Raw genomic sequence first — 23,854 nt, forward strand, 5'->3', positions numbered from 1 at the left:
CGTGCTTGTCAGCATCCCCAGCTCTACAGGTCACTGTCACTGTCACTGTCACTGCCACCAGGTGCTCCCTGGGAGCTCTGTCGTGGCCACTCTGGAATAAACTCAGCACAGGACAGGAACTACTTTTGGTTGATTATTAAAAACTCAGGCTATACTTATATTACAAAAACCTCTTACAATGGTCTGCTGCTCCTTGGAGAGTTTGGGCAATGAAATGAAACCAGGAATGCAAAACTAAAGATGAAGGACCAAGCAGGTCTAGTCCTCCTCTGTGGCAAACTGCAGCATCTTTGCCCAGCCCATGGCCATCCAGCTGGGTTCTCACTATTTGCTCCTTCTAGGGCCCGACACCATGTGCAGCACTTTCCACACACTTGCCAGGATCACACTTCTGATGCCCCTTCAAACAGCCCTGTCAGACTGGCACAGGTACTGGTCTGGAGGACACCGCTCCATTTGGGTGTAGTTCAGGCATGGAAGGACTAAGCAGGAGAGCCACTGCCAGCAAGGCTCATTCAGTCTGACTCTCAGACAAGAATATCCTACAGTCCTGCCTTAGCTGTACCCGAGTCTGTGACGACAGCACTCTGCTCTCTTCCACCACTGCATGTTTTTTGTGGGGACAATCAGGCTGCTCCCACCTGAAGAGCAACTCAGCAGGCACCCATCCCCCTGTGTGCAAACACACCTTTGCAGATAACACTGCTAACATCAGATAATGTCCTTTGAGACACTGGGGCTCTGCTCCACCACATGCTGTTGGGGTGACTGCCGAGGAGAGAACCACTGCCTTCATTCTGCACCTCCACCCTGCGGAGCGTTTCTCTGCTGCACAGATCATGACAGTAGGATTATTAGAAGTATGCCATGCACTCAGATAGGCCATTAGCAAGGAACAATCCCCAGGTAAATAATTAGCAAATTACCTGTTTGAAAACAGAAGGAGAAAACTTAATTCTTGATTGTTAAGTCTGGCATCTTTCACATAAAAATTACAGCCAATAAGCAATTTCACAATGCAAGCCTTGCACAGTAATATTTTCCTTTGCCAAGCCATTTTCCCAGAGTAAACAAAAACCTCAGAGAATGCTTATCTTGGTATAAAACCTTGCAAGAAAAATAAACAGAATTATGTCCAAAACGAAAAATAAAATAGCATGTGTTGGTTTCACAACACTGGGCAAGCCATAAAATTTAATACTCCAAGTGCAAGAGGTTGAAGCTCTGTGCTATCATTAGTGTATGTATCCCTTCTATCGAACACCATCTTCCACTGCAAATCAAGTCCCAAAGAGCTGATGGTAAAACAAGAGGCAGAAGGAAAAAAGGCTGAATTGTGAAGTATATGTATGATTGGTTCTTATGGCATTAGAGATGACCAAAGTAAAAAGAGGAGTTTCTTTTATAGTTCTGATGTATTTTAAGAATTTTGCACCACAGCCTGCATTTCAATTACAGGACCAGAGGATAACAATGGATGGGACATGATGCTTAAAACCCACCAGTTTTCCAGACAGGAAGCCTCACACCAGGATGGCCACCCATATAAGACAGGGGGAGTAATGTGGGCTGGGAGGCTGACAAAGCAGCAAAAGAGTTAAAAATAACTGTCTGTCACAGCTGCAGGGACTGCAAACTGGAGCTTTGGACAAGAGAGAACTGCAAGCAACAGTTGGATCCACTGGGATAAGCTGGGATCTAAGACAGCAAAATCTGCAGGTATACAAGGTGGCAGCTGTGCTGCCAGGTGTCACAGGGATGCTGAGGTGCATGGGACAATGGACAGCCTGTGAGGTGGCTTCCAAAGTGCATGCAGGCACCAGAATGGAAAGATAACTGAAAGAGAGTATTTTTGTGTCACTCACTGATTCTGAACAGATTGAGTCACATTGAGTCACTGGCTCTTTTCTGCTTATATCCTCCATTATTTTCTGTACAGCTGATACTATATTTAGAGTCACTAGAAGATCCATGCATTGTTTGTCTTCTACATAGCTTAGACCAGCCCAATGGGGATTCTGGCATTGGTTAAGAGCACGAGTCATAAAATCCAGCAAGAAGCAGGAAGAGACAGATAGAAAGCTTGTGGGTAAATATCCTGTGTTACTGAGGGGAAATTAAGGAAAAGAGTGCCTGCAAGTATTCAATTAATTGAGAGTTAAGCTGTCACCCAGCAGCCCTGTTCTCTGTCACCTGGCAAAGGCAGATGGCATCAGTGCTGCCTGTGGGCAAAGTGTGCCCAAAGCCAGGGACATACTCAAAGAGGCGCAGCATGATCTCTGTGAAACACTGCTCCCCATAGCACAGGGCTGTGTGAAAGTAGCCAACATCACAGCAAACCAGGATGAGCAGAACTGGTAGCTTTTAAAGCATTTTTAATGGGAAATGGTGTCTGATAAAGGCATCATCTTTTTGGCATGTCATCACAGAAAATCTGCTAGAGGCAGACAGCTTAGCAGGACAAGCAAAGTATCACAGAAGCTTTACTGAATTTTTCTAAGATTGCTCGTCAAGATCCTCATCTCCAGCCCCTTCAAAAGGGCCAACTGAGACCTTGCCTGATTCTAATTTAATAATTAAGGATATTAGGAATAGCTCTGCCAAGCAAGGTCTCATACTTGGGCAGAGTTGGTAGAGATAAAAGAGACAAGTGAAGAGGACAAGGTTTGACAGGGAACAATTCGGAGTTCTAGGAATCTAATTTTGTTTACCAGAATCTCTTCAGCAACAATTTTAGCTGCAGTCTGAGGGGAAGGAGATGGAGAGGACAAGACAGAAACATTGTATAGAATGAGCAAAACACTGGGGAAAAAAAGGAGAAGAAAACAACCTAAAAGCTATATTAAACAGTAGGACCCAAGGGATAACAGGGGGAAAAAAAAAAAAAGAGATTATTAGCAGAGGAAACTGGCTGGCTCCACTGAGCAAAAGTTGGTTAACAGAAAATTTAAATTCTGCAGGATTAAACAAGGCATGAATCTGGTTGGGGGGAAAAAAAACCAAACAAACCAAACTCAAAAAAAACCCAGTAATCACATGCTCTCAGATATAAGTCAAGTGGTTTTACTGACTTGAACACTCAGCTGGACTAAAAAAGCTCTTTACTAAAGCAACCATAGCAAATGTATACAAATTGCTGAGAGCACAAATTATAGAAGCATATGCGTTTAAGGAGGTATCCTCTGCTGATGCTGATACTGGTCTCTTGATTCAGGCAGCAAGTTTAAATGCCTGCAGCCACATGCAACAGGAGCATGCAGAGAAGAACCCCATGTGTCTTGGATTTCACCCATCCATATCCTTCTAGGCACTTAAAGAATCACCCCTTAAACCTCTCTAGCCATCCAGCTGGGTTCTTCCTAATGGGGTGATGGCAAAGAACATTTTTCCCTAGCAAATGGAAAATAAAATCCAACAAAGGTTATTTTGAAGGCCTGCCTAAAACTGGTTGAAAGAACTTTTACGCCCCTGGAACTCAGGCAGCTCTCCTATCACTGAAAAGGATTGGCACCACCATGGAGAGATACACAGAAGCTGTAACCATGTACCACATGTCCCGTGTGGAAATGGCAACAACAGTCACTTTGGGAAATATCTGTGAACAATCCAGAGTCTGGTTCTGCACAAATTCCACTGGCACAAATGTGGACCAGCTCTGCCAATGTGGCAGTATTATAACTGAGAGTCACAGCTTGAAATCAAACCTTGGCAGAGTACTGGCCCAGATCTGACATAAATCAGCCTCTCTGTTCTTGCTGATGCTTTGGCACAAGCTGGCTGAGGAAGAGTTGTTGCTACCTCTTCAGCTGGAGTTTGGACCCAATGCATTCCTTCCTGAGTGCTGCCACTCTCAGCACATGCAAAGCCTTGGTGCAAGAAAGCCACAGCTTGAGGAGAAAGGTTTCAACACACTTAAAACCCTAGAAAAAACAGAATTTTTTTTCATCTGCAAAGTTCTTTTTAACATGAGCTGTACACTGTTATGCTGTAGATGCTCTGATGAAGAACTAGACAGACAGGGGAGGGTGCCACATCAGATGCCAGCTGTGCTCCATGCAAGCCTTTGCTCTCCCTGGGGTCACAGCACAGGCTCATGGCGCTGGTCTGTAGCTGGGAAGACCCTCTCCCTTCCCTCTCACCAGAGCACTTTCTCTTCTGCTGCAAAGGGCCATCACTACATCCAGCACAGTTTCAATGGGGAAGCTGGAAGTGTTTGAAGTCCATGACACCTTCCCAGGAAACATGGGTTTGCTGAACACAAGGGACCTGTGAAAAGCACTGTTCAATGTGACAGCATTTAAGGCTGTATCAGCTGCTGAGCCAGCATCAGCTGCCTGGCAGGCACCACAGTAGGGCCCCACAAATCAGATTTGCAGGAGTGCCCTTGGGCTGGCTGATTACAAGGGGGTTTTTCCACCAAGAGTTGCACAGTATGAAAGTAAACACTTTGAAACTGGCAGGAACCTGAAGCTGGTGCAGTAGCTGAGCAGAAACCATCAGAGCCAGACTGAGTTTATGTTGCAGGACTTTCCTCCACACTAGTGGATATGCTGGCCATCACAAATGAGATGTGAGGGGTGAACAAGACATGAGTCTCTTAGATGTCCTTAGGACATCTGTCAAGGGAGGTATTGGATGCAGACACACCTTCTGAAGCACTGTTCCCCCATGGAAGCACAAGAATTCACCTGAATATCAAAACTACTTGGCTTTCAGGGACATTTTTAGCACAGTACTTCAATGTTTTTTCTAGATTCAGTGGCACCAGGACTCTTCACTGGCACGTTCCACAATTTATAAACTAGCAATAACAATAAGACAAGGCAGCCATTCCTGGGCTGAATCTCATGCCAGCAAACATGATAATCACCTCTTAGCCCCTTAAAACAAGCATCCTGTGCCTCTAGTTCAGGCCTGAAAGCTGCAGAGTACCAGCCCCGTGCTTGGGCATACAGGCTCCAAGGGACACTGTGGAAGATGGCTTCCATTATTTCCCGCAGATGGGACAATTGCCTGTAACTATGCTGGGAAAGAGAGAGGTTGCCCTCACCTCTGCAGGAAGCCAGCTCCCAAATTTAATGAAGGTTTCTCCTTCCAATTGCTTCATCGAATACCAGAGCAACACTTGCTCTTGTAACAAAATGTCACTTGCTTTTCAAGTACAGACTAAATGAGCTTTCTTGAGAAAATAATTGCCTGCTATTAAAAAGCTGCTGTTGGAACTTGAGAGGACTATTAAAACACAAAGAGAAATGTACCACATTCTTCCTGAATTGATACTTCAAACAAAACCTATTTTTGTTTTGAAATGTGGCACTAGAACAATGACCAGTTGCTTTTGTAAAGTTTCAGACTGAGAGCCATGCAATCATTTTCTAAGAGCAGCATTTCTGTGTTGTTCATGAAAATAGTGGGGAAAAAACTCCACAGGTCAATCAGTCTCTGCCTTAGTCAGTAGAGGAGTCTCAACCCATCTCTCATCAAGTCCACGCTGGGGAATGTCCAGCTCAGGACCAGAGTGGACATTTCTGCTTCTGCCAGGGAGTCAACTTACTGTTGCAGTTTTATTAACAGTAAGTTAACAGATTTTAAACAATTATTTTCTCCATAAGAATCAATTCCTCCTCTGGCCATTTTGAGTGCTTCATGAGATGGAGCACTTTGAAGGATCAGCTTTTTAATACCCACATGCACAGCCAGAATTGCATCAGTAACAGCCCAGAACTGTCTCATCACTATTACCCTAGTGTCCAATTGCCTCAGGCCCATAACCTTGAGAATTTCCTAGAAAGGACAAGTTTGGGATAGATTTTCCCAAGCCATATTGCACTGAACTTACACTGCTGCACTCTCCTTTTGACTTTAAGCATCTGTTCTGTCATCGCTCTGTCTTGATAAAGGTCTGGATGCGACACTTTCAGTGTACTCCCATCTCCCAGGAATACAAGGTATTAAAGCACAATTTCATCTTGGCCACAAAACCTTTGCAGCACACGTTGGCATGAAAGACTACACCACTCACTGACACTACTTACCCCTCGGCCTGAATTACAACCTGATACTGTGAAATGCTGCCCTAATTACGCTGTCTAGAATAGCTGGGCCGCTGTTCATTAAAAGAGAAGTCAAGTTACTGAATCTCTCTCTCATCAATCTCTGCTGGTTGTTATTCCGATGACCACCTCAGCATTGAGACTGCTAATGAAAAACAGAACCTGGGAGATGGTCTCACCAAGGACACAATGGCTCCCTCGCAAGTCACAACCTCAGACACACCGGAGATGGAGACAAGCAAAGCAAACATCAGTGGAAGCACAAAACCCTCATGTCAGAAAGCAGAGGCGAAAGACTTCCCAAAACAAATGGTGAGAGGGAGATGCAGCAGCCATCTACTTACTTTGAAGTGTCTAAGGCGTAGTTCTGTCTAAGGAGAGGACATCCTTCAAGCTACTGTGGAAAAGCCATGCTGGGAGCTGAACCCTGGCACTGGAAGGGCAGTGCCAGCCAAGGCAGTCCTGTTGGCACCAGCTGCAGCAGGGTGGCACAAACAGCAGCTGTGTCCAAACCAGGCAGTGGTGATTCCCAGTGTCTGACCAATGTAGGTCACATCCATGCCTTGGCCTGGCAAGCCTGCCCCAAGAGCTGACCAGAGCCACATAGCACCTAAGCAACCATCATTTCTCATCCACGTGCTACTCATCAAAATAACGCCAAACTCCAACTTAACCAGTTTTGTTGATGAAGCAGGTATATATTTTTTAAATCTCAGAAAACATAACAACATACATGAGAAAATTCTATTCTATACCCCTTAAATGATACTTTCTCAAACCAGAAAACAGGATGAAGAGGATCTGGTCTCCAGACCAGTGATCCAGAGCTAGAAAGCACTATAATTAGAATCAGGACTGAGACTGAAGACCCCGGGGTTGTTTGCAAAACTAATTAGCTAATGTCATTAGAAAGCAACAGAGAATAAGCAAGAGCCAACTCAGACTCTACAGCAATCTAAGCTAAGGACAGTTTAATAACTGTACTTACGATATGTTTTAAATGAAAAAAAAAAATCACTTTATGGAGTAGATTTCATCCTGGGCAATATCCATACATCTTGGACTTGGCAAAATGGCTTGCAGAAGAGGGTTTCATCATAATAAACACAGCTACTTCACAGCAAGATTTATTAATACATCCAAAAGAAAGAAAGAAAATCATTTTGTCACACTATATACAGATAATACATACAGTGTTTTATACACATATTACATCAGTTTTTACACAAGAAAAATATACATAAAAATGTAAACTTTTGTATACAAAAACCCTTAAACAAATTAAACAAGGACCAGATAACAAAAGGAGACCAATCTATTATCATTTAATTGATTTTTTTTTTAAATGGTAATACAGTACATTCATTGAGAAGTATGAGGAACATGTCAGCCAACCTTTCCTATTTAAAGGGAAAGTACAAACACAAGCTTTCCTCCCCGCCCCTGGAATGCTGTCCGTGAGCCTCCAGCACTAGAAGCAGCGGTGCGAGTTGCCATTGCTGCCAGGGACCCTGAAGGAAGGGACCCTTCTTCTTGGGCACCTCCATGCACCACTCTCCAAAAGCGACACGTCCACAGAAGCAACCTGGGCTGGGCTGTTTGTGCGTATTAGCCAGTCTTCCAGCTAATACCATGAGACGGGACGCGGCAGTGCCCGTTTGTATGTTCCCTTTAAGCAGTCATTAAGTGGATTAGCGTTGCTGGAGGAAGTTGCTTATTTTCCCAATGTATGGTATGCTGAACACATGTGTCAGGGATGAGAGGGAGGAAGGAAGGGGTGTAAGAGACTGCTAATCCTTGCTACCATGCAGTTACTTCAAAATCAGGTACGTTTGCAAGCTACAATTCACTGGTTCAAAATACACTGCCTCACCTTTGCTTTCCCACTGCAACTTGTTTACATTTTAAACTCTAGTGACCGAACAACTGTATGAGGCTCTTTGTTACAAGGCTGTTTCTGATATCAAAGCATGATCAAGCTACCTTTAAAATGACACCAAACACAAACTTCTCGGAGACAGCCTTAAAAAGAGAGAGCATTCCCTCTAAGCACTTCAGATTGTCCATTTGCCACCTTCTTTTATTAAGTCTAGGATAAATATATTTACCCTTAACTGCAAAAAGGATATTGGTTGAGCTTCTGACATCTGTTTTGCTCCACTTGCACATAAACATTTTTGGGAATTGGAGGGAAAAAAACCCAAAAAACAAATCCACAACAATAAACCCGAATTTTAAAACCTCAGGCATAAAATAAGAAGGGAATTATTTAATGTGTTGGTGAAAAAACAATTGCAGAAACTTGAACTTGTTGGAAACAAACAGACGATAGATTCCAATGAAGGCTCCTCACATTAAATAAGTTAGACGGGTTACAGACATCTTCAATAAAAACATCCATCCTCCACAAAGTATGTTAAAATGAAACACAATAGTGATGCACTGGTATTTCTCCTAAAAAGGACAGAAGGACATGAAATCTCCTTAGTGATATCAGTACTATTGAATGTAGGAGGTGAACAATGATTTACAAAAGTAATGAGGGAAAAAGAAAATCATGAATCATTAATTATAATTGGACAAAAGGGGATGGGGCAGAATGCAATTACTGTATGCCTCAGAAACACCTGAAGGAAATAAATACTTAGAAACTTGTGTTTCCATTTCTTTCACCTAAACAATGGTGGAAATAAGGGCTTGTCTGCTTGCTTTTGTTTTATTGTTTCCTTTTGTTTCTTTTCTTTTTTAAAATAACAACCCTTCTAGTAAAAATTCAAAAGACAATCACAAATGGCTTTAGATAATTAAAAGTCTCCTTTTTAAAATAAAACTTTGATAACACATTTCTCCATTTCTTCTATATAATGCAGCTTCAGTGAAAATAAGTAGTAAGGGACAGCAATTTGCAAAAAAAAGTGTGGAAAAAATTGCCAACCAAGGTTCGTAACATATACACATGTATATGCAGGACATCTACACTCTATATACATATTTAATATATGTATGCATGAGTATATATCAGGAGATAACCAACAGGTACATTCTCCACATACATAAACTGAAACAGCATAATAGGTGTGTGCATATCAATCTATATGACACACAGGCAGTACACAGACATACCCATACACACGCCCCAACACATGTATCATAGAAATCGTGTGTGATTGCATGAAAGCGCCGATGGAACGGTACACCAGTTACCTTTTTCTAACAGAAATGCAAGGAAGACAAAATTCCATAGCTGAATTGTGGCCAAGAAAAGTTGTGTCATAGCCATATTGAAAACATGGAATCCAGTATGGCTCAATGACAGAACTGGAGCAGCATTCTCCTCTGAAACTGAAGCCTAAGTTACACAGCACTTCAGTGTGACTGAGCAGGTTGCTGACAGCTGCTTTCTGCTAAAAGGATATAGAAGCTCCATTTAGCCAGAAAACAGAAAATAAAACACTTAAGCCCACAATTTACTTGCATAAGCAAGATCACCCAATACACAATTAGATGCAAAGTGCTAGCATGTTAATGATCAATTCTGCACTCCATTTTAAAATCTGTTTTATGGTAAAGTGTAACAAACTGTGTTTCTTTTGATATGTTTGATGACAACCCCATTGCTCAGAACAGAGCACAGGGCTGCGTTCTGCTTACTGCCTGTGTTACAAACCAAACTTCTTTTCTGTCCCTAGCGTTGAAAATTGGAAGGTAATATTTGGTGGGTGCAATTTCCTCATTTTGACCACTTAAATATGATGCTGGGTTAACCTTTTAATATGCTAGGAAGCTTTGCATCAGGTTCCATGAAAAGTTTGTATTCATCTGCAAATCAGTCACAGTCCTACTGAATCACAATTGAAGCTGGGGAAGTTTGCATAAATTCAAGCAGGTGCTCAGGGCCCAATTCAGCTACCACTCCAGTCACCGAGAGAATGTCCCTAATGCATAAGCAGAGCTGGATTGGGCCATTAAAGCTGATTGCTGCTAGCAAGAGAAACTGCAGAGATGCAGGGACAAGGAGGAGCTGGAATGGAGGCAATGGAGCAGAGAAGCACAAGAAGTTGGCATTGAAAGAGGCCTCAATGAGACTAAATATAAAACAAAAGCAGAGACATAGCAACGAAACTCCACTGTGAGGGCTGAGGTAATAAACCAATGGTGATCAAGCTCAGATCAGTCTCCGAGTCATCCAGACCCCTCATAAGAATTTAAAACAACTTGTCTGGCACAAGTGCTTACCTGTTACACATATGTTATGTGGACAGTCCCTCTCTAGCTCACACACTTACTCATGTTACAGCTAATGTACAGGTGTGTGATACAAGGTATATTCCATCTATAAATCTGTATGCATGTATATATAGATTTAGATTGATTGTATTCATACATATTTATTGTACATCATGAGGGCAAGTCCACATTCAGCAAAATGCTACCATTATCTCATATACAGATATATCTCTCTGTACAGGTATACATAAAAATGGGTCTATTCTCCCCCATAAAGCCATAAAGATTTATGTTCCTAATTCCCATTACCACCAAATAAGCAGAAGAAAAGGCCTCTGACAACTTCTACCTCCCTACCCTTTTGCCTGTATGCATATGTGCCAGAAACAAATTGTGGAGAGAAGGAAAGGGGGGGGATGCCTGGGGGGAGTATCAACATAATGACATGGAGGGGAATTTAAAAAAAAAAAATTCTAAAAGAATTTCAAATTTCTGTTCAATACTGGAAGCTCTGTTTTTCTAAAAAGGTTTTTAAAGTCACAAGGATCGTCATACTTAAAAGTGATACTGTATGAATAAATAACGATTAGGTTACTTTCTCCAGCCTAAACAGAACAGTCTGAAGAGTGAGCCAATCCACAAGAATGTTTCTGACTTCTCACAATTTCAAGTGAGAGCTCCTGTAAAGAAATCTTCCTTCTCCAATTATGAAAAAAAGGTAAGTGGTCACAATCAAATTCAGAATTTCACAGCCTACGTGAAACTGCTTGACTGAATGCGTGTTTTGTTCTGCAATCCCACAACAGCAATTTTGCGGCAAAATTGATACACACAAAGATCCTCAGAAGAGAAAAAAAATCTGCTTTGAAGACAAGATCCCTTTATGGAATGGAGACCACTCCACAAACAGTACCCCTTACAATCTAATTGGAAAACCCAAGTACACAGATTGACAACATTTTCCAAGTCAGACCATAGGAGATTAGGGTATTAATCTGCAAAGACACAGCAATTCTCATGCCTCTCCATCCCACTGAATGCAAACCCCCCATTCAGTTTCTCCTGAAAAAACTCATTTCTTCCATCGCTCCTCCTCCCGGATTTGTTTTATTTAAAGGCTGTCTTTGGGAGCTTGGTATTTTCATGGCATTTTAAACAGGGCTCAAAGCAACTCATTTGAAAAACAGTAAAATTGACATGATATCAGAGTTAGCCTTATAACAGAAGATTATATAGTAGAGAGTTTCAGTTATTTATACAACAGTGAGGACATAACAACCCCCTACTAAATAATCACATTTCTACAATACATTCCATCACCTCTTGACTACTTTTCTCTTTACAAAACTATGACCTACATACAATATACACATTCGTATCACACATACATCCCCCCCCAATGCATATTTTTTGTGTGTATATATAATACATACATGCACACAAGCAGTCTAATTCTATTTATAAGTCACAGTGGGAATTCCTTTGTGAGGAAAGGAGGGGAAAATTCCTGAATAAGACACTGCAGATTCCTAATGTTCCAACTTTTCAAATTCCAACTCACAGAGCTAACTGGAAATAAATACATTTAAAAAAAGAAAAGGTCTTACAAACTTGGTTCACAACTCCCAGCTACAGTAGTTGGATTTTTAAATTTGATCCATTTACCCTGTAACTAAATTTCTAATCATAGGTACAAACCACGGATAAATTATTGCAGAATGTAACACTCAAAATTTAAAGAGTTATAGGAACAGTAATATAAGGGTTAAAAAGAGTTCTATACTTGTTGATACAGGATACCATTTTATTTTATTTATATATATATCTATATATAGATATAGATATCTGCAAGGTAGCAAAGAATAGCTGTACACCTTGACACGGCAAAGATCCAGTGTAAAAAGGTGCTTCACTAGTTTGTTTTTCCAAAAAAGCTTGTATATAATTTTATAGCTATTAAAAACACATATGCAACATAATTCATTACACTCAATACAGCTTTAGTATAAAACTTATAATTTATGAGGTGATGTTAATAGCATAAATTAATATACCATTTCTCTTAAAATCTACAATAAGTATTCTGAAAGCTCATTGGGGAAGGGTATCTTTAAATAAAAAGTTTAAAGCTGAGCGTGATGAAAAAGATTCTGTATGTTGAACTTGACATGAGAGCCCCGAGAAGAGAAAGAGTCCGTAAGCCAGACACCGTTGACTGTAAAACTGAACAAAGATTTCTCCTTCTTGCACTCTCACTTGGGTGACGCTCTACCTTAAATTATTATTTATTTTTAAAACTATTTACTTTTTTCTCTTTTTTCCTGGTTTTTTTTTCTTTTTTTTTTTTCTTTTTTTTTTTTTGTTAACTGCCCTTATTTCCACAAGGAATCCCTGAGACATACCCAAAACTGTACAGTGAAGTTCATCACTGTTCAGAGAAACTGGTTCAACCCCTTCTGGTAGGATGTAGCTATTTTGCATGAGAATCAAAATGTCCATCACTTCAGAATGAATCTATTTGCACCAGAACCAACTACACTGTTTAAGATGCAGGTTAGAGAGTCATTTCAGGGTAAATCAGTCCACTCCAAGGTAGAAGCCAATGCCATCGCAGTTAGCTACATCAGAGCAATCTGCACCAAAATTAAAGTTTTCCAGAGGATATCTGGGAACATTACCTATCCAGAGTTCATCTCCATGGGCACCAGCTGACAACAACAGAAAGCAGGTTAAACATTAGCATTACCGGACCAAGTTCAACATGCCTACGTGCTCAACACACTGGTAACTCTGGACATCTCACTGTGTCTGTGTTTGGGGGACTAGCAAGAGGAAGAGTAGGTAGAATGCATTTTTCTACAGCAAGTTAAGTACAGTTTTATGGGCAAAAGCTGAAGTTTCATCCTACTCACTTCCAGACCAAATTCTATAACCTAGAGTAGACTGAAAAGGTGCCAACACTTACTTCAAGGAGACAGATAAAGAAAGCCTTCTCCCAACTATTGCTGTCAACTTACAGCCATGCCCACTTTGTCCTTTCATGCTTCCACTACATCACCTCATTCCACAGTAGCTAGAGAAGGAGCAGAGTAAAACGGGAAAGCAAAGAACCACCTTAAGAAGTACCAGCACAGCAAAGGGAAAATAGTCACTAATTTTTGGGGTTTTTTTTTAAAAATAGGCTGAAGTCACGAGTGAGAAAATTGTTTTAAGACGCATCTTTTCTAACTCCTTCTCCTCCCGAAACTTTTCTTTCCCAACAGTAGTGCTCGTTTTAAAGACAAGACTGAAACCTTAACTGATAAGTTAACTGGTCTCTTATGACCAGACCTCTCCTTAAGTCCCAAGTTTAGTGAACACTAATACAGATTTTTGTCACCAACCCTCCTTACTTTTATTTGGGCTTGAGCATATTAAGAAAGAGTAATTTAGATACTAATTTGTGACTTTCTACTGATACACATCTCAAAAGAAGAGGAACTTCTGAGAAGGTAAATTCTTGCTAAAAATGCCTGTATATTCATTGCTAGCGTGTGCACTCCTGTGATCAATGTTGTACCCTCAGCATCTAGTTCATGACATATTAGCATGCTGTGAAACATCTCCCTACTCACTGATCTGAGAAATACTTTGATCTATTGCACTGTCATTCTAGCATCCAAACTGTATGTTTTGAATTGCAGGAATCTCTCCTCCTTTTCATTTTGCAGTCACATTCGCTCAGAACCACGGAAGACTTACCAGCTGGCATAATTTACGTTGGAGAAGTGTCTGAGAATGGGAAAATAGAAGCAAGAAAGATGAAGAATGTAGAGTGGAAGGAAATAAAGGAGGTACAAGATGTAGCCCACAAATCCCCATCATTAAATGTTACCCAAAACATCAGAAAGACCTTGTGACCAGAAGGTGAAAAAGACTTAAAGATCTGGCCAGCGCACTAGCCCCAAACTATTCCTTCAGTTACTATTTCTACCACCACTGGACCTTGCAAGAAGTCTGCCCAGGAGACTCCTTCACACGTAAAAATACAAAAGAAAAAATACACCAGTTCCACCAGGGAAGCTGTCCGGACAGCCACACAAATGTCGCACTGCCGAAGATCACTGCAGGTAACTCTTCTATTGTTTGTCAGCTGAAAGCACCTCCTGCCACCATCCTGCGCCCCGCAACTCTTGAAAGGTTAACTGCAGGTAGATGACTCTTCTAAAATTTTTTCCCTCCTCTCTGCCCAAAGGCTCATACTGTTGGAGAATTCATGAGTGGATTTAGCTCACTGCAGCACAAAGATGGGGAGACCAAATTCTATAACCTAGAGTAGACTGAAAAGGTGCCAACACTTACTTCAAGGAAACAGATAAAGAAAGCCTTCTCCAACTATTGCTGTCAACTTACAGCTATGCCCACTTTGTCCTTTCATGCTTCCACTACATCACCTCATTCCACAGTAGCTAGAGAAGGAGCAGAGTAAAAGGCCCTTGGAGGCCCAACAATGCCTACAGGGAAATGCAGCAGCAAGGAGGCTGCAGGAGCTCAGGGAGCAGCCGGAGCTCAGAAGCAGCCTAAGTAGCCACCAGGGCCAGCTTCTCAGGGAAGAAAACTGCCCACTGTTTATTGTACACCTCTGAGGGACTCTCCCGGCAAGTAGATTCAATCCCAGACTATATTTAGATGTGGTTACAGCAAAACAAAGCTTCAAACTGAATTTGGCTACTGGCTTGCAGGTTCAATCCTAGGTCTTTCGTCTTGGCCATGCCCTAAAGCCAGCAGCAGCTCACAACAGAATATCCTAATTTTTCAATACTCATCTTCCTTTTATAAAAAAAATAAAATAAAAAGCCACTTCCCTTGGCTTCTCTTTGCTATTAGGTACAATTCCCCTTTGACAATTTATTTTCTCTGATTTTTGCCTAGCAGGCAATAAGCTTCTCAGGGCTTTCAGTGCTTTCAAAATGAGAACTGCAAATCCCCATTTTCAGTTGGAAATCTAGCTGTTGCCATTTTCTCCACAGTGCCTGAGGCAGACCTGCAACTGTGCTACCTCTCAGCATTACCAATTTAAAGCCTTTATGCTCAACCATAGAGAGAAGCATGCTACTAATGAGAAGGGATCTAAGCAAGAACCTGGAGGAACTGGAAAGCAGGAGGAGACAAAATGATGCGTCTTTTCCTGTATCATAATTATGAAGCCAAAGAACAAATCAACTTTGAGGTATCTAAGTGCATATGGTTCCCCTCAAAGCTGGTGTAAAGTCTTCCTAGGTGAAACGAAACGTCATACACACCAGGAGAGCATGAAGCTATTCCTGATAAGCCTCTACACTATCAAAATTTATCTTGTGTTAAGTACTTTTGTACAGAGACTGAGGTGCTATTATTGCCAAAATTATGTAGATGATATTCCATTCGATGTCTAATTTTTTTCATTCTTTAAAACTCCAATCTTATGTAAAGAAATTAACTTTTAGGTTCAACTAGCCTTATTCCATTTCTCAACACATAATGGGCACAACAGGTACTGAGCATCTGAAATTGCTACACTGGCTCTTTGGTGAAGGGCTGGTGAAGAGTGCTAACTGCTGTAAGAGCTGATACTCAAAAACATTTGTGAGGGAGCATGGATTCTACTCAGGAACCACATAAATAACAGCCTCAAGGACTACCTTAACCAGGCCAGCAGTATTTCCCAGAGGAAGAGGTGTGACGTTTCTCTGACTACACCCACCTCTCAACTGGATCTCTCGCATCCAACAGTAAGACACTGATGCACTGAAGTCAACAGGTTGTGTGGGTGTAGAAACCCACCTGGAATGATCTACCTTGTAAAGCTAAGATCAAGACCCGTAACTGCTTGGTAGCCATGTAACCATGAAATTGGTGGCAGTGAAAAAATGAGAGGTGAACCAGGAAAAGGCAAGAGTGGTGGCCCGTTTTAGAACACTGTGGCAGACAGGACAGAGGGATTCCTATTTCAGCTGTATACAAACTGAAGTTTATTTTTGAAAGTGCAGCTTTATTGCAAACTTAGTTTGCTCATTGAAAAATGTTACGCAGTCACTTTTCAGGGAAGAGTCGTCAAGCGATACAAAAATTGCAACCTAGGTGGGGGAAGGGACTTGATATCCTAAGCTACTTCAAAGAAACGCAGGTACATAAAGGCCATTGATTTCAAATGGGAATCATGGACCTGCATAGCTCTGACAGCTTTTGAAATTCCCTGTCTAAATCAATGCACAGATTAGGAGCTGGATTCTGTTCTGAGTCAGACCAGTACAAACTCACCGTGACCTTAGACCGGAAAGCTCCTCTGTAATTTATACCAACGCAACCAAGCAGAACTTGGCTCTCAGTTCCTATCCTCTCTTCCCCCCAGCATTTGCCAAGAAAGAGAAATATGATGTGGGGCAAATATACTCTGCACTAGCTGCAGCTTCATTAGAAGTTTGATGGGCACAAGAAGCATTTCAAGACCAAAGCCCTGAAACCAATACACAGAAATTAACACCCTCTAAAATTACATGAATACACAAGCAGATTAAAGAATTAACCATTTGGTATACTAGTTCTCCACTCTTTTTCAGTCAGACATCCCAGCATATCGAAGAAGGTATATGAACACAACGAAAATCATCTGCAAATCAAACAGTTGTCTCCTCAACAAAGTATGGGTAACATAATACAAAAATAAATAAAAGCCTTGTCAGATTTGCCTCATTCACAATATCACTGGGCATTCCTCAATCAGCAGGACAATCACAAGCAGGATTTCATAGGCTTCAATTAAACTTTTTATGTGATTTAAAAACATTTAAGTGTTACAAACATATTTAAATCACCACTTTAAAATATTCGGCTTATATTATTAAGATCTATTTTACCATGTATGAAATAATGACTTCATAACAACAGAAGCATGAAAATAATTTTTGTTTCTTCCACCCACATACACTTGCAATTTCAGAAAAGGACATATGCATTATCCATACTCCTTTATATTTAAAGAGGACAGATCAGTCAAGAAAAGAGGAATAGTGTGATTGCTACAATAGTAAAAAGACACAAGACCTATCCCATTTAAACTCTGTTTCTTAGGAAGATGGAAGGAGAGGATTGGTGTGTGCCTGACTGCTAACGAAATGAATTTCTATAGCAACTAAATTCCATTCAGTGATCCTTTGCTCATAAAGTTTATTAGGCCTCCCTATTACATGTGCTTGGTTCTCTTAAATTCCTGAAATAGACCAGAATACACGCAGGTAGGACTTTTTACTGTAAGGTAGAATAAAATCCATCATCTACAGTACAAGACTGAAATGTAGAATTTTCTATTTTCTCTCATCGGCATCTCTGAAACAAACCAAGAAGAGTAGAGACTTATATTAAACAGGAGCTACTTTTACAGTCAAAGTCAGAGTACAGTAGCAAGTGTGAACCCTATAGAGTCATAAGCAAATTCCTTCTTGATAAGGAGATGCAAGTAGACACCTCAGAATTTCTGCTGCTATAACCTCTTGGTTTAAAAAACAAATTATTAAAAAATAATAATTATTTTTAAAAATCTAAAACCTAGCTGACTCCTTTCTTTAGGAACTGGAACTACTACCAAAGAGTGAATACTATCGTTAGCAGGTGATCAGTACAAACAAAACCATCCTGCAGACAGAAGGAATTCTCACCCATTTTGCTTTAGTGATTTCTCTTTTGGCTAGCCATGACTGCTGATAGGTACCTGCTAGTTCCTTACATACATTCCACTTCCCAAACAGAGCATCAAACCCTACAAGTGTTGAAAAAACTATATGGCTCCCAGGGAATTAAAAACTATCCAAGAAAGTCTCACTAGTTAAACATATTGTGAGAAATGCATCCATTTGAAACTTACAATGGATCTGACCTAGACTTGTGTGGATGGGCAGAAAACCAACCTAATTCTTCCTGTTTCAGCTGGGAAATTCCTGTCAGTCTGTCAGGCAAAGAGTTCTGGACAAAGACACACTTGAAAAGGCAAATCATCAATGCTACAAGGCCACAGTAATTCAGCAAGGAAGGGAATTTCTCACAGGAATCTTCACTAATCCATGATCTATATTTCGATCCTTCTGTTTATCTTTCTTTTTTTTTTTTTCCTGGGCTAACTTCATATCAGTCTTCAAATCTATGGGCAACCAGACAACTGATCCCTTTGCTACTCAATGAATTAAAAATCATGATAATAAAAAAAACCAAAAATCAGCATGCAGTAAGAACAGTGACCAGTTCTGGAAGGGGACAACTCCCACTTCTTCACCAAAAGAAGAAAAGGAATTGCTGCTCCCTGCACCCCAAACGGACACACGCACACAGAGGAGGTCAAGAGACTATTTCAAGAAACTGCCAAACTCATCCTTGAATCATGATCTTGATTTAGGACTTCAGTGCACCATTCTCAAATCAATGTGTGCAGCCAAGTTTTCCATGCCAGATGCTACCTTTGGAAAAAGAGTAAATTAAAAAAAAAAAAAAATAAATCAAGAGACTTCTGCCCACTGGAAAACTTTCTACCAGATGCTAATGGGATGGCAAGCACTGATCCAAACCCTAGGGAACAGTAACATGCATCAATGATCTGAGGTATCTTCCCATTTCTAGGTCTTACTGCTAAGATCAATTACATCCAGTAACTGTGCTGTATCCTTAAGGAATTATTGGGGAACAGTGAACCTGCCTGCAATAAATGAGCACCGGTGCGTAACAAGCACATGTGAATGCTACAGCAAGGTTCACAGAGGGCTAACCCTGGTCAGTACTGAAGCGGGGGTTTTCTTCTCAACCCCCTCTTAAAAAAAAGGGAAGAGAAGACAGACAAAATAAAGAGAAAGGAAAAAAGGAAAGATAGAAAACACAGGTCCCCCATCTACCTGCAGGGAGCCAGGCAGACAAGCTCAGTTGGAGGTGGTGAAGGGCGCGGATGCGTTATTGGTACTGGTAGCGGTGGCACCGGTCACTGCGAAGCCCGTGGGAGGAGCTATGGAGCTGTGGCTGGGCTGCAGGTCCTTGGGAATGCCACTGTGAGAGCTCAGCTGGTGCCCAAAGGCTGCGCTGAACTGAGGGAGCTGTTGTTTAGGGGAGGTGGAGCCCATGAGTTCAGCGGAGGCAGGACCCATGCCACTGAAACTGGTCTGCGGTAACCCCGGAAGCACACTGGAGCTGTTGGGGGTCACAGTGGCGAAGGCAGGCTGTGTGGTCTCTGAGTGCGAGGTGGTAGGTGGTGTGGACAGGGAGGTGGACAGGAGGTGTCCATCTGCACCAAGAAGGTTGCTAAACGGAGAGGGGTCCCCAAGATTGACAGGAAGATTTCCCCAGTGAGTTCTGGGGTTGACCACCCCGCTAAGTGGCACATCCAGCTGAGTTGGGAGCAAGTGCTGTGCCATCATGGGCATCTCTGCTGAGAAGGTAGCTGCCAGGTTATCACCAGAAAAGGATGTGGTGTGAGGGGATGTGATATGGTCACTGTAGGGAGACGGCACATGCTCACTATCATAATGGCTTCCATGGGGTGAGGAGTGTGAATGGTCACTGCTGTATTGCTGTCGTGAGGTGATCAGGTCATCTGCCTTGCTCAGCAGCTGGGCAGGGTGGGGCCTCTGGGAGGCATGGCTGCCATCATGAAGTCCATGAAACTGTCCCGGGAAGGCTCTCTCCCCAAGGCCACTCTGGCTTATCAGAGTGGCAGAAGTAAGGCCAACGTTGGCTGGGGCTGAGAACTGCCCCTGGATCTGCCCTGCCAGGGGCGTAGGTGGGTTGGACAAGGTAGCAGAACGGAGCAAGTTCTCATCCAGCTCCAGACCGGAGAAATTATCATGTACTATACGCCCATTCAACAGCTCCCCCAGATCCGTGTTAACCTCTCGACTCAAGGACTGCATTCCCGGAGCTCCAGCACCTGTAGAGAACACCCCTATCGCTCTATCTGACAGCTCCTGAACTGGCACACCATCTGTCTGTGTAAGTACTCCAATGGTACTCAGGCACTCAAGAGAAGTTACAGCCTGTAGGGCCCGTTCCAGTTCTTCAGCCTCTTCTGTGGTCGGAAGAAGATCTCCATTTTTACCTGCAGAAACAGGGACACCAGCAGTTAGTGCGCTGCTCTCAGGTGAGCCTGGCCCCGGCACTCAAAGGTTGCAGATGTACAAACAGTTCAGTACAGAGCTGCATTGTATGGTAGCCTTCCAGCACAGCTTGCAGTACACAGAATATCATTCATCAGTGTTTACTAGCTAAACAAGGTAAGAAAACTGTGAAATTACACCTTCTTCTTCAATGGAAATCCCCCTCTCCCCCTTCTCTTCCACATACTACAATAGGAGATGCCTCTTAAACTTCCTAGAATTAAAGTAAAAATGCTTATGCAAGATTTTCTTCAATACTGCAATAACAAATAGTTCACAACCCCTCTTTCTACTTACCACATTACAGCCTGGACCTAAAATTTCCACAGACAGTATAATTTAGGTTAATTTCAATTCAAACACAGTCTGATGGCATGTTATATCAGAAAATGACCAAAGAAATCACGTACCCAGCTCCAGGCTGTTCTAATTTCTTTGTTATATGTGATAGGTATTGAGCTTTAGAATGCAGAAATTCAAGTACATTTCTGACCAAAAGGTAGTTTCAAAAATGTATTTAAAGATATTATTCTCACTGTCTTCTCTTTTTATCAACGGCCAACATTGACTGTGATTCCAGCCCCACTCGATGGCAGAAAGATGCCATTACTGAGAATACTCTTGATTAAATTGTAACACTGACAGGCAGTAAAAATGTAAAATGAATTATTAAAATACTAAACCAATTATGATTTTCAGAGCAGTAATTATATGAGCAAACAGAAAACTATGCACACAGCCATCATAAAGTCTGCTTTACTTCAGAGCTTGCAAACAATAGAGCAAATGCACACTTCCTTCTCTAGAATTTATTACCTCTGTAGGAAAGCAAGCAAGCAATTCCTCAAAATGCAGTTTAGAAACACTCACTTCTTCAGTTCACCGGTTGTGTTCATGCTAGCATAAAATAAAATGGTACCTTCAAAGAAATCAAAATCTTGCAAGTCATCGGGCAGCCGCGGCAGGACATCAGAGAAGTCCTCCTGATTCAATTCCAAGTCATGTGGAATGTCTGTGATTTCATTGGCGATATCATCAGGCAGCTCATCAGCACTGAGCTCGGGTGTGGAGGGGCTCCTGAACAGAAAGGAACATTAGTCCCTGGTGTTCAATTCTGCTTCTTCCAAAGGACAACTATCAGTGCATAGCCATCTACAATGGATGCTTCCCCACACATTTTTTCCCCCATTATCTAGGAAGAAAATGCTTTTAGGAAGTTTCTTTAGGAAGCTTACACTTTGGCTACTCATTAATTATGTCAGAGGCAACATCAGGAGCCAGATATTTTACCCATCAAACCCAACCATTGCTCAAATCCAAAATGACCCACCCAAAAGGATTTTTTCAACAGTCACATGGAGATGCGATTTTTAGCCCTGCTCCAGATACTGCTTGGCACAAGAAAGTCACGGCTTTGTACAGTGGTCATTGGCAACGCTCAGGCCAGCAGTGGGAAACTGGGCAGGAACAGCACTGACCGTATGTGGGGTATCTCTACTGGCAGTGAGACACTGGCAGGCATGGTGAGGTTCCCTTGGGGCACTGCAGGAGGAATGGGTTTCTGGGGCCGGCGTGGGCCTCGCCTTCTCTTCTTCTTGTGTTTTTTTGGTAAGTGCAGGCGGCTTTGTTTTTTTCCTGGGTTTCCTCTGCTGCTGGTGCTGAACTTTACGGGAGCTGTCCCCTCTCAAGAAATTATCCTTTGGGAGTGAAACAATACCAATGGGAGCATATTAAGAACAAGTATTACTTTCCTTGCTTTTTTCACCCTGGCCATTCCACAGACATGTGGAGTGGAATGTAAGAGGGATTGTTAACTTACACCCAGGCACAGTTTCAAAAACTGAGCTGTTTCCTTCCTCATTGACTCCAATGGCAAAAATAACACAGACCAAATTATGAGGTATGGTAAATAGGAGATTGTGCAGTGTCACCTTAAAAGCTATCATAGCAAACCCTAACTGAACAGTGCAAAACTGTAACCTTTAGCAGCACTCCAGTAAGTATTAAAGACAAAACGCCGTTGTGAGGTGCTGTTAATCTGGATAATGTGCAGCAGCTGAAGCCAGAATCCTCAAGTGCCCATTGACACAACAGAGAGACAGCACTGAGGAGGTGAAATTAATACTGCTCGACGAGGGTAAGGATGTGGGTAAAGAATTATGGCCTCATTGCTTCTGAACAGTAGTCACTGACCCATTAAAAAATAAATCAAACCACCATCAGTCTTCAGTTGCCATCACACTGGGAATGGCAGAGGATTGTATTTGCTACAGAAGTAAACCTTGAGAGACATACTGAAAATTGCCTAGTAGAGAGGGAAACCCCATACAGATGTGTAGCACGAACCCTCACATTTTAATCCAAAAAACTCCAAAATTCACAATTATTGGAGAGGCTGGACAAAAAGAGTAACAAAAAACTTTCAGTAACCCAACAAAACAAAACAGGCAGTTTTACACCCAATTGAAGGTAGGACAAGAAGCATTGAAAGAGGGGCAGGACAGAAGTGGGTTTGTGAATTATCCTAAAGGTTTTGTTCTGGAAGATTGGTGTCATAAAAGGAGAGCAGAGGACATCAACTTCATTTCTCCATTCTCTCAACTTGAGGTAGGCTACTGCTTTTTCTCTGGGATCCACAGATCCCTGAAGGAGGTTAAAGATAAATTCTAACAGTTACTAAAAGATAAATAAAGTAGCAAAACCATTACTTGCATCATTGTATCTACATTTCCTTTAGAAAATACTTTGGGCCCTGTATACTGAGACTCCTTAAGATGCAGTGTTCTAATACCACACTCATATTATATTCAGATCCAAGGACCAGGAGTGAGCCCAAATAAAATGACCGCAGGATCCCTCACAATGATCTTCTATTTCCCAATTCAAGACCATAATCAAATTTCCTCCAGTGAACAATATTCTCATGTATAGTTTTTTATATCCTCAAAACTGTGTAAAAGATTTTCACAACATACTTTATACTAATTGGGAATGTTTGGCAAATTTTACCCTTTTAAGAATAATAATAGCAAAAAACAAGCTCTTGTGTTCATAAACTTGCTAGTTGTCAAGGAAGAGTTCATAGGAAGACTGGGGTTAAAACTCCTGATCATCTCAATACACAAATCAATACAATTATGGCTTTGTACTTACCATTTTTTTGGCATGTTCTTCGCACAGAGGTGTCTGATGTGTAATGTCAAAAACTGGCACAGAGCACTGTTGACCATCTGCAAACTTGGCTGTGCAACTCGAGAAGAGCTGCTGAGAACGGTTCAATAAGATATCTGTGTGTTTCTGCATCAGGAATAACACAAGACAACGGTGGAGGAACGCCCTTTGATTTATCAATCTGATAAAGATCAGAGCCTTCAACTATATCTGTCCATAGACACTATTTTTAATGAGTACCTTAAGATTGCTATTCAA

The 23,854-nt window shown here is 41.7% G+C and overlaps 1 protein-coding gene across 1 annotated transcript in view; it reads right to left on the reverse strand.

The window, feature by feature from the left end:
* Positions 1-7,164: 7,164 nt before the first annotated feature.
* INO80D (INO80 complex subunit D) overlaps positions 7,165-23,854 on the reverse strand; it is a 45,052-nt gene continuing 28,362 nt past the window's right edge. Inside the window, 6 exon segments of the mRNA XM_042041680.1 lie at positions 7,165-18,745; positions 19,175-20,367; positions 21,345-21,502; positions 21,904-22,031; positions 22,033-22,122; positions 23,579-23,712. Coding sequence (XP_041897614.1) covers positions 19,199-20,367; positions 21,345-21,502; positions 21,904-22,031; positions 22,033-22,122; positions 23,579-23,712 — 1,679 coding nt within the window. The 3' untranslated portion in view covers positions 7,165-18,745; positions 19,175-19,198.

Source organism: Corvus kubaryi, unplaced genomic scaffold, assembly GCF_017639235.1.
Source record: "Corvus kubaryi isolate FWS band 111438036 unplaced genomic scaffold, C.kubaryi_AGA036_p1.0 37396, whole genome shotgun sequence".
NCBI lineage: Eukaryota > Metazoa > Chordata > Aves > Passeriformes > Corvidae > Corvus > Corvus kubaryi.